The 18477-nt window shown below is 41.9% G+C and overlaps 1 protein-coding gene across 6 annotated transcripts in view; it reads right to left on the bottom strand.

Moving 5' to 3' along the window:
* DENND5A (DENN domain containing 5A) overlaps nt 1-11827 on the bottom strand; it is a 72252-nt gene extending 60425 nt beyond the window's left edge. For 3 of the 6 annotated variants that reach the window (XM_054067241.1, XM_054067244.1, XM_054067242.1), the window contains exon 1: nt 11579-11822. In XM_054067241.1, the coding sequence (XP_053923216.1) occupies nt 11579-11681 (103 nt within the window). In that variant the 5' untranslated portion in view covers nt 11682-11822. Of the gene's footprint in view, nt 1-11578 lie in introns of all 6 variants that reach the window. The other 3 variants (XM_054067245.1, XM_054067246.1, XM_054067243.1) reach the window with 2 other exon arrangements.
* Between the last annotated feature and the right edge of the window lie 6650 nt (nt 11828-18477).

Here is an 18477-nt window from a genome sequence, read left to right as displayed (position 1 = left end):
TGTTTCCTTCCTTCCAGTTCCTCCTCCTTAGGCAGAACTGCACGTATTTTTCATTAGAGAGGTCTCTCTTCCCTAGCAAACTTCCTCTTTGAATACACACAAAAAAGAGCTCTTGCCTTTTATCCTGAAACACATAAGCCCTCTGTCCTGCACTTCTAGCCCCCTTCCCGTGTTGGCAAGACTGCCTGGCATAGTGCAAACTGAAGAAGTGGTTAGACCAGTCAATTTGTCCCTGGAATTGGAACTTGTAACAGTTTTTAAGGTAGATTAGGTTACCCATATGAGAAAAATCTTCAGGATGATATTCATTTTATTGCTGCACTGCTGTTTAAGCAACTGGAATCAGTGGTTTAAATCACTGTCTCTAGCAGCCATCATTCCACTGGATTTATAGCAGATCTACAACCTATAGTTTTCACACCTGGGACTTCCTCTAAGGACTTCTTTACGCAAATTACTGTTTCACTTTCCCTGACAACAGGGCTCGAAGGCAAAGGAAGTCCACAGTCCGCCTTACTAAAATAAATGTGTAAATATGCACTATGGACACGCTGCCTTCTATTTAGGTATCTGTCTTAAGTGCAAGCGAAATGTATGTTGGTTGAGGTGCCACTCCTCATCTATAAAAGTTAGAAGTACTTTCTTTAGGAGGAAGTAGAGAGAAGAGGAAGAAAATAACTAGAGTGATAAAAGGCTCCAAATTTTCCTTCGACCTGTTTGTCATCTAGGGAACTGAAACTTCCTTGTAATAATCCCTTCTCCCAGTCCCCTGAGAACATATTCCTTTCAGCATACAACTTACATTGAAATGTCCAATAGACAATACAATTCTTCCTACTGCTGTCATTAAAAAGATGAGGACAAATAGACAAGTTAACCCTAATTTGTTGACTATAAAGGTCCTGCGGCTTTCCCACTTTCTTTTGCATTACAGAATTCAAGAACTGTAATGTTTCAAGAACTGTAACAAAAAGAACCTCACTGTGAAATGAAATAAAAAACAAGAGTTCATTTCACTAACCGGATATTTAGTGAAAACTCCGCCAAATACAAATAATCTCTTGACCATCCATTGCTTTGATAGCATAAATTCTTCCAAGCCTTCTATTGCAAATGAAAATATAGGAATTAATAGATACCCATTCATCATTTAAGTGAAATGAATTCATACAGTTGATAACAGCACATATTGCCACACGCATTCTGGAAGAGTTTCAAACGCTGCGACCATGAATTTAAAGCACCACAAAAAAACAACATTGGACATCTGCATTCTGTGATTGTAAGGTCAGGAAACTAAAAGCTTTTGTTTTCATTTTTCTGGTCCTGTTTCAAGGGAGGCGGGAAGAGGTGGAGCAAGCAAGTGGCAGAAGAAACCATCAAAAATCTAAGGCAGCTTTTTAAAAAAAAAACAAACAAGAAAAAAAAAACCAAAAGTTGTCAGTTTGCATTCTTACAAGAGTCATAATTTTTTTTAAAAAAAAAAAAAAAAAAAAAAACCCTACTTTGCGTGTAACACAAGAAAGCAGATGGGACACCACAGATTTTATATTGTAATCAAGACTGCCTGGCAGAAATTTTCAAGGAAGCATTCTTAAAACCAGAATTGTTTTACAAAACTACTTTTCTGCTTTAGACACAGCAAAAAGACTTAGGGATATTTAGGTCCGTTTCCAACTAAACAACAGAAGCAGCACTCAAAATTACAATGACAGGCGTGTTCCCAGCCATGGGGGTTGAGGGGGAGGGGGGGGATGTCATTTCCATTACACAATAGATCTGAAATAGGCACAACAGAAGACATTTAGAAAGGAAAAGCGTGGCTTATCTTCAGAATAGAACACAATTCTTTTATATGTGCTAGAAATACAAAGCAGAAGTGGAGAGAAGTATATTTTGAGTATCCTTAATACAGTATCAGCTGTTCTCTTCATGCCTTTCTCAGACCAGCAGACCTGATGAGCCTACTTCAGGGAAGCCTGAGCAAACAGAAGCACAGGCCATCTTGGGCAACCCTTCTGAACCACTGTGGATCTCCTTTGACAGCAACACGAACCATCACATTAAACATCCCTACTTTTTGCACACCCACTGCCCTACAACTCCAGCTCTGAGACTGATTGAAAGAAATCTGTGTAAAAGCACAAGGATCAAATGTTACTGACGTATCTCTCCAGTCCTTTAACCAAGTATTTGCACTCTTCTGGGATACCACTGAGGTTTGGCTTCAGAGAGGAAAGCGGTATTTTAAAATACACATGAAGCCTTTCAAGCAGTTTCCAATGACATACAGAGGTCAGCAAAATACAAAAAGAATACAAAATACAAAAAGATTATCTTTGTATTTTTAAAATAGAAGTGATTTCTAATACCAAAAAATTAATCAGATGTGTTGACAGTTTGGTGAATGGATAAGACAAACTCTGAAGTCTATCTTAGATCTGACTACATCCTTTCTTCTCATCTCCTCAACCATTTCCCTCGAGCTTTCTTCCTTTTACATGTACCACATCAAGCTTACCTTTCTTCTTCACAAGGCATGATTCATGTCTGGTTAAAAAAATATTTTCAATATGAAAATCTCATTAGAAGAAGAAGAACAAAATCCAATACTTCTTTTCAGTCCTGAAAACCCAAGATATAAGTAAGTTAACCACTTGTAACTGTGTATCACCCCTTTGTTCGAAGACATAAACAAAAATGACGGCTCATGGTTGCACATAAGAAAGATTGAGTTAAATCCCTTCACTAGCCATGCTTGAGGAAAACAAAACATTATGTTACATACAGTTTTAACTGTGGGAGATTTTATATGAAGGAAAGGGAGAAAAGACACACAAATAAAAAAGCTCAAATATGCACATATACACATGGCACGAGTACTTCCCAGAGCCCTCTTTGCCACTCATGTGTAACAGACTCAAGACTGTTTAGGGAACGAATTACCAAAAGAACCATCAATTCACCTCATTCAGCGGAGACATATGGATTCCTTCATTTTCTAAGCCAAGATTAGGCTCCGTTCTTAAGGTCTCACCTGTGAAACAGCAGCCATTCTCAAGGCCACTCACACATGCCAGGCAGACCTCTGTGTGGGGAAGGTTACTTCACAGATCCTGAGCACGCTCCCAGAGGAGGCAGGAACACTAGGGGCATCAATCCAGTGCTCACTGCCTGCGAGGACCCTGCAGCGCTGAAGCAGCCTCACAGAGCGTAAGTAACTCCTGCCCTCTGGACCACAAATCCCTTAGAGGTTAGGTCAGTGTCCTGCAGATCAACCACATGGATTTCAGTCTAAAGAACTTTCTGAATGTGGCCCCCAATGGAGCTGTGCTGCAAGGCGCCTGCAGCAATTTAATTAAGAGCTGCATATTACCAACCTATTTCCTCACACCAAGGCCCGGTGCCTCCTGGAAACTGCTACGTTGAACTAGTTCCAATGGAACTAGTAGTCCTCATGCAAAGGAAGGAGGCAGGAGCACACGATGGCAGTAAGGATAGGAAAAAGGTGACCACAACAACCTACAGTTAGGCTGACCTGAGCCACCATAAAATCTCTGCCAGATTCATTCTCAGAAGTCACTGAGACACTGTCAAATAGAAATTTTACCAGCCTTCAGTGAAACCTTAAGTTATTTCACATTTCAAGCTCCCAGACCACACACATAAAAGCCAGAAAAGGGATGTGACAGTCTTATGTTGGTTAGAACTGGCACTGACATTGCTAACTTAAGGGACTTCTCTGATGACAATTCTGATGACAGAATTCATGCAATTCTGATGACAGCTTAGTAGGACAGTGCTGGGCTTAGGGTGCAAAACCAGGAAACAACAGTTGGTAAGGAAGCTTGCTGAAAGCAGCAAGTTAATGCAAAACAAGTAATACATGCAAATAGTAGAACAGCTCATAAAAATTTAAGCTTATAGAGGATGGAAGCAATGCACCGATCAGTACATAGCAACAAACTCAAGATCTCTGACCACGTATTTCTGCAACACAGAGTGCAATTGTAGATACAAGCAGCAGCAACTACAATTGCAAAAAACTTTTCCAAACTCAACTGAAGTCACGCTGAAAGAACATCTGCTTCTGTAAAATCAACCTTTCTTCCCCTCACTCATTTATACTGTTACTAGATCTGCAAATCAAAAGGCTTCTTATGACTGCCATGTGATCTGTCAGATGATCACTTATCCTTGAAATGCAATAAAATTTCTTTCACAAGATGCTATAGGATCAATATGTAAACGACTCAATACAGAGGTACACATTGTACTTAACTGTCTAGAGGTAAATCCTTCATCACTCATCAGTTTGTATTGGAATGCTTGACAATTTCTCCACGTAATATTTCACACTTCCCAAGGTTAACATCCCAGTTTGCTGCGAACTTGACTACACACCACAAATCTGAAAGGGTTGTCAAGAAATTCAGACAGCACAATTACTGCACAACATACATCCATAAGTAATTGCTTCCGACACTGTCACTTCATGCACATTATTTCTGCTACATGAACCCTGCAGGTTACAGGGAATTCAAAAGATAAGTATGAGAAGTTATTACCAAGAACACTCAAGTAGGACACTGCTAAGTCAAAAGGCAGATAAAAACAGTTGCAGCGTTTTGTAACTACAATAGTAATAATTTTAAGATTAAGGGGAAAAACAAAGCAGTTTATTATTTGCAAATAGTAGTATTTCCCATACAATCCATTTAAGATGTTCTCTTTGTGTAGTCTTTCTTGCAAAAGAAACCGCAAAGAAAACAAAACAATACAAAAAAAAAAACAAAGGAACAAAAAGCTAAATGTACCCATCTTTGTATGCCTTGCTTTATTAAGATGGAACTCCTATGGCTTTTTTAAAAGGCTTCAAAAGTCAGACTCGTAAACTCCTATCCTTTAGACACTGTTTTAGCATCTTCAGTTTAATCTCAAATCAAGAATCTATAACCTTTCTCCTTCCCCACACCTTATCTAAAAGCCTTCCAAATAAGCCGCATTTATAACTGAATACTGAATGGTGGAAAAATGAAGAGTTTGGTTTGGAGGGATCATCCTGCAAAGCACACAGTGCAGTTTCATCTAAAATACAAATATGATAATCACAACATCGGCATTATAGAAACATCACCTAATAAACTATGGCTTCAAATGTAGTTCAGCAAATACAGCTGCTTCCCTCTTACATCAGCACTCCCATTCTTTATTCTACATATCAGCTACCCTAGCACGTCTGCCTCAGTTCCCAAAGAGACAAAAGACCTTTTTGGCTCTCAAACATGGCAAACAGCTCCAGCTTCTTGGGAAAAGATAGAGGGGGGTAGGGAGGAGTGGAATAAACTATTATCTGGATTAAAATGTTTCACATGTGCCACTGTAAGTCCAGCCAAAAGTTGTTGCTATCTGCTCCTTGTCCACAGTGACCTATGTGAAAACACTGTGTGGTCTCAGCCTTGGTGCTACTGGAGAGGCCTCCCACAGCGCTAACACCTTGGGTAGCAATCCCAGAGAAGCAAAGAAACAGAAAAACCTCCCGTTTAGTCTCAGAATGAATCCGCAAGGGAAGAGGCACACAGTTAGTGAACTGTGTGAAGCTTGCAACAATACCATCCATATTACAGACAAAGAAAGGAAGAGGGGGAAAAAAAAAACACCAAAACCCTAAAACCACAGAACACTTCAGTCTTTGGAAAAATCAAACAATGGCTCGCACCAATGCAAATTACTTCTGCAGCGAGTGTTGATACTACTACCACAGTGATGAGAGAAATTTACTTACATGCTATTTACCCAAGGACTAAACAGTACTGCAGAGGTGCTCGCACTGCAAGAATCACAGCTGGCTCCAACCTCAAATGCCATATCTTGGTTCCAAAATAAAAATGCCCAAAAGAGGAAAATACAAAACTGGTCAAATGTCAGTCAGAAAAAGGTACCTGCGAATTGAAATTAAGCTTGCTCTTCTTCTTCCTCCTCCTTCCCTTTAGCTACACCTTCCAAATATCTTTAAGGCAAAATATAAGTCTCTAACTATTTAAGTCTGTTGAACTTGGAAACTAACACAGGAGCTGACATCAGCATTACTACATGGACTACCACAAAGGAAACTATCCCCATTCTGATATACTAAGCAAGTCTCTAATACAGTTTGATACAGAATGCTGTAAAAATAAACCCTACCAACCAGGAAATGCACGAAGATAAGCTGTCATTTTAACTCTGAACCCAACAAAATAGAAACAGAGTGACAGTTCAATTACAGACTGAGGGATGAGGCGAGACAACATTTCTGTTTTATTGGTGAGAAGAAACACTTGCTTTAATATTAGTTTGTCAGATTAATTCTGAGTGGAGCTAAGTGAATACTATACATCAGGTATCATCTTCCTTTAGAATTTCACACACCAGCACTAACAAAGATGCTGCTGTGCCAGCATATAGATGGCTCACTCCTAATCAGTCCTATTACACCACATAACCTACACATACACAGATCTTGCCTCAATATCATTGAAAACAAAATATAAATAAAGGGTATGAGAGACTAACTAAAATGGTATCACATCATCAGGCACTACAGCAAAAGGAGATCTAGCATGGATTCCGAGAAGCAGAATCTAGCATGGATTTCCTGGACACGCAAGCTTCACCTAATGCTCATTTTCAACCTCCTTTAAGGGTGAAGCTCATGATCAGATGGACAACTCAAAGTGCCACAATAAGGACCTTGACAAAAGGAATACAAGTCCATCTACTGAATATATGAATTTTTGGACCAAACCTTAAAAGACCAGCTGAGACTGGGAAGAAAGACAGGAAGAAATACAGGTGACAAGTCACTGGCCTTAATCTTCCAGAATAAGATTCTTTTTTAAAGCAATCCTATTATTAAATCATCAATCTTTCCTTCACAGATTTTATACTATATTTTGTTACACTATATCTCTTTTGTAACACTGCTATTTCTGAAATTACTGTTACCATCTTCATCCTATGAGGTTCAAGACTACTGAGGCATGTGCAACAGAAAATTTTAGAGCAGAGTGCGGTGTCCAGTTATTTGAGCCCGAGTTCCATATTTTTTAAGAGCAGCTCACAAGTGTAACGAAATGGCAAGTCGATTCCTTGTTTTGCCACTCCACAGTAAAACTCTGTTGACCAATATTTGTTAAAAACTAACACACTGCAGAGGAGGAAAAGAAAAAAAAAAATCCTTAATAAAAAAGAAAGCAGGAAAACTCCAGTAGTTCCATACAGCACAAGTCCTTACACCATCATTCAGATCTCGTCTCACTCACTCGAGACACAAGGGCAAGATGAGATGAAAGATGAGACAAAGCACGACTTCATTCTCATTACCCTTCCAGGGCACAGTCATACAACCTAAATTAAGAAATCCTATCATAACACTGCAGCATTACAACAAGTTATATTACACAAAGAAGAATTTTGGTAGTTGACGTATTTCATTATTTCCTTGTAGACACCAAGCTGACCACGAGCCAGCAGTGTCCTTGCAGCAAAGAAAGTGAATGGCATCCTGGGCTGCACTGGCCAAGCACTGCCAGCAGGTTGAGGGAAGGTTGAGGGAGGTGATCCTTCCCCTCTACTCAGCACTGGCAAGGTCACACCTGAAGTGCTGCACCCAGTTCTGAGCTCCTTAATACACGGCAGACATGACATGGACTTAGCAGAGCGAGTTCAGCTATGAAGATAATTAAGGGACTGAAGCACCTCTCAATTGAATAGAGGCTGAAAGAGTTGGAACTGTTCAGCCTGGAGAATAGAAAGCTAAGAGAGGAATTTTATCCATGTATGTAAGTACTTGAAGAGAGCGTGCAAAGAGCACAGAGACAGGCTCTTTTCAGTGGTGCCCAGTGACAGGGCCAGAGGACAGGAGGTTCCATCTGAACATCAGGAAACACTCTTTCATTATGAACATGACTGCGCACAGGCACAGGTTGCCCAGAGAGGTTATGGAGTCTCCATCCTTGGAGGCATTCAAAAGCCACCTGGGCACAGTCCTGGGCAACTGGCTTTAGGTGGCCCTGCTTGAGCAAGGAGGTTGGTCCCAATAGCCTCCAGGCATCCCTTCCAACCTCAACGATTCTGTGATTTCCTCTGTGAAGGAAGCTGATCTGTACTAAATACTTGCTGCCTACTTAAGAGATTTCTGTCATCTCATCTGGCACATTAACACCACCTGGAAATATGGAAATGCACCTCAACTCCTCTCTTGCCCAGATGAGCAACTGCCACTGGATGAAGCTTCAAAATGTTAGGGGGGTGTGTTGTTTTTGTTTTACTATGACCTAGTAAATTTCTTCTGCTTTAACAGGTCACCTGGTGGCAACACAATTACCAAAATAAGGAAGGATGCCCAAATAACCAGATCACTCGAATCTGGGGATAAAAAAAGCCCTAGCAATACAGACCACATGTTATCTTTAACCCATACTAACTACGAAGCCCTAAATACAGTATTTCTCATTATATTAAAAGAAAATAAACATATACATATATATTGTGCATCTTCCATCAGCCAGTCAAGTTCTTAAGAAAAGAGAATTACAGCTGTGCTATTCAGCAAGCTTCCACCGTACAAAGAAAAATTGCTATCAAAGGTGCCCCTTCCAGCAAAGTAACCAGACTGAGCAACAATTCACGATCTTATGCTTCATTTTTAAGTCTGCAGAAAACATTGCATCATCAGTATTAGGGTTGAATACCTGAAACACACAATTTGATTAGCTTGGTGAGAACAAAGTCTGCCGGCAGCATCCCCAGCGGCCCTGGCAGCAGCTCCCTGTGGCGTGGGGCGGCGATGACATCATGCCAAGCTGAGAGCTCCGCCAGCCTTGATGCAGGAAAACCCTGGAGGGACCCACTGTGCCCAGCTTCCCCTTGCTAGGGAAGCATTCCGCTCCCCAGCACGGCACCCACCAGCTGAAGTGCCAGCGCCTCTCTTCCAACAATGGACACTTGTGAGGCAAATTGTTTCAACAGTACAAGGATTCAGAATCTATTTTTCAGCTCAGAAATAAGAAGCGGGGGGGGGGGGGGGGGAGCGGGCGGTGGAACAGCGCACAATAACCCTTTCATTCAAATAAGAAAGCCTTCCAGGAAGTACAAAGTGTTTCAAAGCTTTATCCAAACCCACTGAAACCAACAGAAGCCCTTTCCATTTATATCAGTGGACACTGGAAGAGGCTATAACCTGAGACACAATTTGAAAGCATTATCAGTCACATAATCATGTATTATTAATAACACAAAAAACTCAAGAAAACGCACCAGAATTCCAGCCAGCTTGTACACTGTAACGTTATCGTAAATTTATCATCCTCCTCCAGGCTCCCACAATTTTTTTTTTTTTTAAACCCTTAAAAATCCCAATTCCCAAAACCCACACCTTGTCACAAGGAACACCATTACAGTGCTATAGCAGAGTCCAAGATATATTGCTTGCTAGAGTTTTACATACTATAGACGTAGTCCTTGACCAAGAAAGCGTAAGGCTTCAGCTTTCAGACCTGTCACTCAAACAGAATATTTTTAAAAAGGCACTGATGTCTTCCAGTTTACTATTCAATAGCAAGCTCTAAGTAATATGCTGCTGGTTTTAGGTTACATTATGTGAGGAGTTATTCATGTTCCTATCAAGATCAGGGAGTTACCGAGTGTGCCTTGAACTACTTTACACAAATAGACATGGGGTACATGCATAACAACATCAGCATCAGAAACAGTTTTCAATCTAGAAACTTTGTCCACTTATGATTTAATCAAGAAACATCTGCAGAACCTCACATATCCTTCAATGAAATCACATAGCATTTTATTATCTTGGATTTCTTAAATGAAATTGATGCTGTAAACTGAAATTGAAATGATGTAATTTAAAGAACCATTACAGAGCAGACTGCTATGCTGTATTCACTCTTCAAGTCTCAAATTGTAGCCTACAGCTATTTTGACATTAGACAAACATTAATTCTTTTACAATAAGGTATTGGTCAACACTAGGGACAAATGAGAAATTTTGTTTGAAGTCATTAAGAAAAAAAAGAACGTTTCCATCATAGCCAAAGTTTAGGAGAGTTTGATGTAAGAAGTCAGTTTTAACAACACAAATTTCACTGTACAAGAAATAAGCATTTATTTGGGGGTGGGAATGTTAAACACAATGATGTAAAAGAAAATTCTCAAGGCATCTTATAAAAGCAAGCTAATTTCTTTTTAAAAAAAGGGAAGAACACATTGGTCAGGTTCTGAGCTCAAACATACAAAATTGGTAATAACATTGGGTAGGGTTTCACCACCCTATTCCCAGACCTTTCTGACCAGCTGAAGATGCTAAGCAACAATCTAATTTGACAGAAGCCAGCACAGTGAAACTAAAGCTGAAACAAGGTGCTGCTAAACCAGAGACCAGATTTTTAACCTTAAACCCACACGTTTGACACAGCAGTGTGTGACAGACTAACATGGTTCAGCTGAGTGTTTGGTGTGACTACACACACCTGACAGAGCAGTTAGTTCCTAATCAGAATTCTTTTCCAATACTGCTGGAAGAGAATCCTTATCCTGTTGTAAGAATTAACTGATAAGTTTTGCTGCAGCTGTTTCATATGTTTAATTATCTTGCAATATAAATCTGTCCTGTATCAAGAGAGAATATATGAATAACCTAAATGAATAAAGACTCTCCTAGAGCTGCAAAAATTTACTAATATGCTTAATTGTCTTGTACGTAGCTGTTTTAGGTCAGAAGATAAGACCTGCCCTAGGGCTGCGAGAATTTACTGATGTGCTTAATTGACTTGTGAAACGTAGTTGTCCTGTGTCAGGAGATAATCTGAAGGAAGTCTCTGGACATGGCTGGATAACCTAAAAAAATAAACATTCTTCGAGGACTTACACAGTTCTTTGTCTAAAACTAGTATATACACCTAGTGCTTTTGTAAGAACAGATTCATAGAATAGTTCAGGTTGGAAGGGACCTTAAAGCCTATCCAGTTCCAACCCCTCTGCCACCGGCAGGGACACATCCCACTAGATCAGGCTGCTCAAAGCCCCATCCATCCTGGCCTTGAACACCTCCAGGGATGGGGCAGCCACAGCTTCCATGGGGAACCTGTGCCAGTGCTTTGGGAGAAACACTTATTCTCATCTCTTGACCTAAGCCAACTACATCTTACCAGACAATTAAGCACAAGTCTAAGAGAATGTTTATTCTTTCAGGTTATTTATCCATGTTTGGAGATTGCCTGCATAGCCTCTCTTGATACAAGACAGATTTATATGACAGGATAATTAGACATACAAGCCAGCTGCAGCAAAACTTACAAATTAATTCTCACGGCTTTTTTAGAAGGGCTGAACTGCACAATAAAAACATTATTGCTTTTGCTACCAAGACTTTGTCCTTCCCAATATTTTACCACAGTGTTTCTCACACTGTGCCGCAACAAAACTCGATGCAGCACAAACAAAAAGTCCCTGTTTCTCCCCGAGGCGTTCGGAGCCCGGAGCGCCTCGAACCCTCCGGCGCGGCTCCCCCCGCACTCACCGGACAGCTCGTCCGGCTCCAGCCCAGTCTCGGTGTCCAGCCCGCAGATGACGAAGTAATCGGCGAAGCGGCCGGGTGCGGAGGAGCCGCCGCCGCCGCTCATGCTGCAGCCCGAGGGGTGCGCGGGGCTCAGGGGGCGCGGGCGGGCGGCGAAGCTGCGCCAGCTGCGCCAGCTGCGGCCGCCGCCTCCATGGCGGCACGGAGCGGGCAGCACCGCGCGGCATTGTGGGTACAGCCCCCAGCTGTTCCCGCGGGGGGGGGCGGGCAAGGGAGCCGCAGTGCTGCGCATGCGCCCTGTGCGCGGGGTGACGTCATGCTGCCCGGCCGCTACCGGAGGGGCGGGGGGAGCGGGAGCGGCCGAGGGCTGTGACCCGGGCGAGGGCGGCAGTGACATCGGAATGCTCGGACATCATAGAATCACCAGGCTGGAAAAGACCTCTTGGATCATCGAGTCCAACCATTCTTATCTGCCATTAAACCGTGTCCCTGAGCACCTTGTCTACCCGTCTTTTAAATCCCTCCAGGGGTGGTGACTCCACCACCTCCCTGGGCAGCCTCTGACAGAACCCGATGGCCCTTTCTGTGAAAAATTTCTGCCTGATGTCCAGCCTGAACCTCTCCTTGCTGATCTTGAGGCCATTCCCCCTTGTCCTGTCCCCTGTCGCTTGGGAGAAGAGGTCAGCACCCACCACACTACAACTTCCTTTCAGGTAGTTATAGAGAGCAATAAGGTCACCCCTCAGCCTCCTCAAGGCTAAACAACCCCAGTTCCCTCAGCCCTCGTGAGACTTGTTGTCAGGTCCCTTCACCAGCTTCGTTGCTCTTCTCTGGACACACTCCAGAGCCTCAACATCCTTCTTGGAGTGAGGGGCCCAGAACTGACCACAGGATTCGAGGTGTGGTCTCACCAGTGCTGAGTACAGGGGCAGAATAAAGATAGAAAGCAAGCATCCTTTATCAGGCCTGGGTGACACAAGGGAGCAATCTCCACCCGTCGTGTGCAGTGAGACAAGATCTGGAGACAGAACGCATTTCCCACTTACATGCATGTGTATAAATTTTCCCAGAAATCGACTACCTTTAATGTTATTATGAACTTCACAACAGTCAAATCTCTTGCTAATTCAGAGCTGGCTCCAGCTCCCTGCTTGACTTTGCCTTTAAGAGACTCCAAACAGAGATGACTGCAGAAGAGACATCAGGGACATTCAGGGATGTGGTTTAGTGGCAGATAGGAATGGCTGGACTCGATGACCCAAGAGGTCTTTTCCAACCTAGTGATTCCATGATCTGTTCAGCATGGACCACACTGAACAGAAGGTGTTACCACCTCCAAAGAATGAACAGTGTCTGGAAAAAAAAACACTGTTTGAAAGAAAACACTGTCTAATTTGAAAGAAAATGCTGTCTAACTTTCAAAAAAATACAATTAATTAGATGAAATTTAAGTCTAGCTTAAATCAAAAATATTCCGCCTATTGTAATAGTAACTACTTCTTGCATCAACAGCACCACTCTAAGCCCTGAGGACTGGAGACTCCTCACCATGTCTCTGCCCCTCTGCTGTTAGGGACATCAAGGAGGCTTTGCCAGATACTGCTCTCTCAAAGCAGGTGTTGGTTTGGTGGTGGTCTGGAAGCACAGCTGGACTTAGGGCTTCCCTGTCACCTACAGCTGCTCATCCAGCCCCCTGAGTGGTTGTCGTGGTTTGACAGCCTTGTGCAGCCCCCATACTCTGGAACTGGCCAGGCCATGGGGCAAAGACGGTGAGTGCAGGGGATGTGCATTTGGGATTGTCTAGTTTTTGGAGGGTTTAGTGGTGGTTATTTTTCCTATTTGAATTAACATCACAGCCATAATTTGGGCTTGCACAGCTGAGTGAAGTCCTCCTCCCTCACCTCAGGCTTAGCATGGAAAGGAAACAACCCCTGGGAGGACGGGACAACAACGATTCAAATCAAGTTACTGAGGGACCAGTAACCTGTACCCACACTCGTGAGTTGAGAACACATCTTTCCTCTGACCATAGAGGGACCTGGGTAGCCTCGCTAAGCTAAAATTAAGTCTGTAAGCAGTTTCCCTTCCGCTCTTCTCCTCACTCAGTTCTCTATTTGTGGCTTTCAGATCAGAATTCTTCCCTGACTTCTAGGGCTTATAAAAGGAGAAATAAAAACTTATCAGTCTTCTAGCATTATTATCTAGGGCTGCCCAAGCAGTTACGGTTGCATCCATAATGCTGCATTAATCAGACCACAATCTAATTTAAGATGCTATCAAGCATGTGAAACTTGACACACTTGAGTTTACATTGCCAAGATGTATTGAGTTCTTTGTGGACACTAGAAACAGACACATGTGGAAGACTTCACTGCCAATGGTCTACAGCTTTTTGCAGTACAAAAACTATGCTCTTATTGCCATTTTCGCCCAGTGAATTGCGGAGACCTTTCCCACCCTTCAGGAAAAAACTGTAAGAAGCACCAGTGCTGTTAGTATTCACTTGATTAAGACTGGGCCACAGAATGGGTTATCAATGAATGAAATTATTGCTTAGATTTGACTGACAGTTCTGACAGTTCAATTTTAAACCACTAGTGAACGCGAAGGAGAGATTTCAATAAAGATAGCAGGGTAATTAGGAGCAATACTCGAGTGAAAGTCTCAAGTTAAGTCTACAGTAAGCACACACATTCAAATGATGTTGAGCCTGCCTGGTGGTTTGCAGAAGACAGCCACACAGAACGGAACTAGCTAAATGTGGTTGCTCATATTCTGTTTTATTCTCTAGCCCTTCTTTGCACATTTTGCTTCCCTGTCTGCTCTTGCTGTGGCAAAGAATGCAGCACATGGTAAGACTTCTTTTGAGTATGCCTGAACTATAGTTTAACCCGTATAAACAGAAGTCATAGCCTGAGGGTCTCAGAAGGTCTAGGGAAGCAGCAGAGATTTTGGCAAGGGCAAGAGAAAGCATCAAATAAAGAATAAAATGGGTAAATAAGAAATTATGCTTTCTCACACTTCAACTGTTACAGCAACAATGATGTATTTAGTAGATTTAGCAAATAAAGCTAGATGGGCCAGTAAGCTAAGGATTACTAGAAATACTGTTGAGCAGTGGTATTTAAACACACACACCTTGCTATGCAATGGGGTAAGGGACAAGAAACATTTTTTTCCAAAGGAGTCTCAGACTCAGAAATTCAGATTTGCTTTGAATTACAAGAAAAGAACAAAAAGGGAGGAACTACATGAACCAGGATCAACAAAAGATTAATTAATCAAGAACAACAATCAAGAGTTACCCTGATTTTTGCTATGAAAAGTTTGTTCTTTGTCAGATTAATTCTGTGCTTTCATAGCCAGCTTACAGCCCAGTCTCTCTCAAATCTAAGCATCCAGTAGATGCACCCAAACAGCTAGAGCTTTCTCCTCTTGTTTAGTCAATGACTGTCTCTTTCCTAATGTATTCCCCCCCATTCTTTAATTTCTCAAATAACTCTTTGCCCAGTGACCACAAGCAACATCTGTGACATGTAGGCCTGTAGTTTTAACCTGTCGGTCATCTTGAGCAACGTTCACATCACAGGAAGCACCTAAACTATAGTGATTTTGTCAGCAAACTTTGCCAATTGCTTAGGGGTCCTTGAGTACAGCAACAGCACTAAACTACATTATGAATTCTTGAAAGTATTCTTTATGGTGTTGATGAAATCCATGGAATTGTGAAAGCTGTGAGAACCATGACTGTTTAGCCAAAGAATCATAAAGATATATTAGTAAATAGGAAGTGATTTAAAAGATACATTGTCTTTGGCAAAACTAGCAGTGTTGATTCAGCTGCTGTTTTCAATGGCAAAGACTGGGATTTTCAAGTTGACACCTTAAATCAAAAGGAAAGTATTTTTAAAATAGCGAAGACAGAACTTAATGGGAACATACCTTGATTACTCCTCTTACTAGTTAACTCAGACATTTCACCAACAATCACACTCATGATTATTGGAAGAGTTTATTTAATAAGCAGTAAGAAACCCAAACAGCAAATTACAGTTTCATTCAACACTGCTCAGAGAATTCAAGAAGTCTGAAATAGGGTATCTGCCTTTTTTCCTGGTTACCAAGATGAGATCAGCTCCAAACAGTAACAGAGTTCAAAGAGTAAACATATCACTACAGTTGTCAGGGTGCTGATTGGATATGGTGCAAATTTTTAAGTACTTACATTTCAAGATTTACCCTGGATTCTTAGTAAATAAATTAATTTTAATTTAATTTAAATTAATCAGTGATACTTAATATTAAAGCAATCCTCTCTAGTCTGCAAGGCTGGACCGTTGAAACTGGCTGCAATTGTGTAATGACAACGTATTTGCTGTGAGTGATATCCACACAACAGACTTCTGGAATATCGCCTGCACACCGGATCACCTAACACACATCCTCCTACAACAGGACACAAATCAGAGAACAGTCATGTCAAGGTGCAGAATGTTTCTTAAGGTCCTATGCCGTATTGTGCCTCTTCACTCCAGCTCTAGGAGCCCACACCTGGTGGTGTAGGTTGTGAGCAGGCTACAGATCCATTGTGCAAGTCTATCTGCATAATGCAAGGGCTTCCAGAACCTCAGACAGGCAATGGCACCAGGACACTTGCTGGTGAGGTACAAGGGCTTGTCAATAGCAGAGATGATGGGAAAGGGGGGAGTATGCGAGAGTCTAGTTTAACTTGTTTCCACTCCTTCCACTTGTTTAGGATGGTGCCCCAGCCTAAAGAGGCCAAGTCCTCCAAGGTGGCACCGACAGCCATGAAGGCTATTGAAAATATCCATAGTTTCAGGAAGGTCTGTGCGCCTCCCAGTTAGTCCTCCAAGGTGGCACCGACAGCCATGAAGGCTATTGAAAATATCCATAGTTTCAGGAAAGTCTGCGCGCCTCCCAGTTAGTCCTCCAAGGTGGCACCGACAGCCATGAAGGCTATTGAAAATATCCATAGTTTCAGGAAGGTCTGTGCATCTCCCAGTTATGGGAGGCCCAACATTCAACCTAGTGGCTGCAAAGGCAGTTCAGGAACACCTGCAAGAGCACTCCACAGCAGAGAAAGCTTGAACTTTAGATCATTACAAGGTTCCCTTTGACCACAAAACCAACCATGAAAAAGAAAGAATACCCTGATTTGCATCATTCATGTCAAGACCAAGGCAAACATAGGATCAAGACGCTTTCAGGAAACTGCACACACAATAATGACACAGTCAAGGTCACACATCGGTTAAATCTGAAGTATGAAGACTTGTGGCTGGCTGGCCTAACAGTGTAGTTGAGATACTGAGCTAGATCCATAGAGGTTTAGGTAACAAAATATCTGATTTATTTTATCTGCTTGATACATTTTTTAGTATTCAGACTGAGCATTTGGGGTCTTCATTAACCCAGGAAGAGAATCCTAAGACATTTGATGGTACTTACCTTGAAATACATCCTCTAAGTCTGTGTATCAGGATAGAATCTGCCTGTGGCAGGGCCCTGAGAGCACCAATAGCCTCAGCACCCCTGACCAGCCTTAGCTCGGCTCTCAACCCCACCAACTATGGGACCACTTAAGTCGGGCTGCTGGGCTGCTTCAGACCCTGGTTACCTGTACTGGGCCTGATCCTGACGTTGTGTTGCTGATTTACATTTCTGGTTTACCTCAGAGCTCTCTCATCGCTACAGACTTGCTCTATGACTGAGACTCTTGGCTAAGGCTGCCCTTGGCCCCTCATTGAAGGCAGTGGACAGGCCAGCTGGGGTCTGCCCTTCTAGCCCCTGCCCTGGGGATGGACCCTGTAGGAAACTATTTTAACGCAGAACAACTAGTCAAATATAAGAATGATTTAGTGATCTGCTCAAAATACTTTTTAATGGCATGGAACTCTTCTAAGTACAGCAAACACAGCAAATTCCAGATTACTGGATACAACTGCTCAAGAGCTAGGTTGTGAAAGAAAAAAAATCAGGAGTTATGACCATAACATGAGATCTTCATTTCAAAGCAGGATTTTAAAAGCTATTTCCCACTATGGCACATTCTCTTCTCCAGAACCTACTAACATTTTAAGGCTATGAAGATATCACTGAAGCCCTAGAGATGTGCAGAAGCAGAATTCTCTGCCTTTTGAAAATTATCTGTGGAAAGGAGCTTTTATGAGGCCTCTCGTGTAGTTCTACACCAGTCATTGAACTTGGCTCTCATAATCCAGACCCATATTCTTCCTTGTGCACTATAAAACAATGAAACATTAATTATTACATTAGGTGAAAGATTTTTTTAAAAAAGGAAGGGGAGTTACAGTATATTAGTAAACATGTGTTGCTTTTATTTGTATCAATTGTCATTATTAAAAGGCCACAACTTCTTTCAGTTTGGGTGACCTGGAGACATAAAGCCACCAGCTGAAAGTTAGACAGAAACGTGTCATTGCAAGATATCAATTGGTCATAAAAATAATAACTAATTTCTCTTTGAGGGAAATTTGCAGTTTGCTTTGTCAAAACTTCTTTCATTTCCCTCTTAACACCGTCACACTAAAATATGTGGTGCACAAACCTCACACTATTTATGACAGAAGGAAAGCTTTCTATACTTTGACCTGCATTTTTTTCAGCCTCCTGGGGGAAAAACCCACACTCTACTCTATAATATTGCAAAAGAGATTGTCCCACATTATGAAAAGTAGTTCATTATGAGAGATAGCTAGATTTCCCCTTTCTGGTACTCTCTCTGTAGTGGGTGCTAAGGAATGGACAGGTTCTCATGAAGCACTCCTGGGACAGGAGTTATTCATTGCACCAAACTCAATTTCGAATGGAAGAATTTGAACAGATGGTATGATTCTGAGTGCTCTCCAAATTCCCAGTTA

Source organism: Cuculus canorus, chromosome 5 (genome assembly GCF_017976375.1).
Source record: "Cuculus canorus isolate bCucCan1 chromosome 5, bCucCan1.pri, whole genome shotgun sequence".
NCBI classification, from domain to species: domain Eukaryota; kingdom Metazoa; phylum Chordata; class Aves; order Cuculiformes; family Cuculidae; genus Cuculus; species Cuculus canorus.
This window is presented reverse-complemented; position numbering and strand designations above follow the sequence as displayed.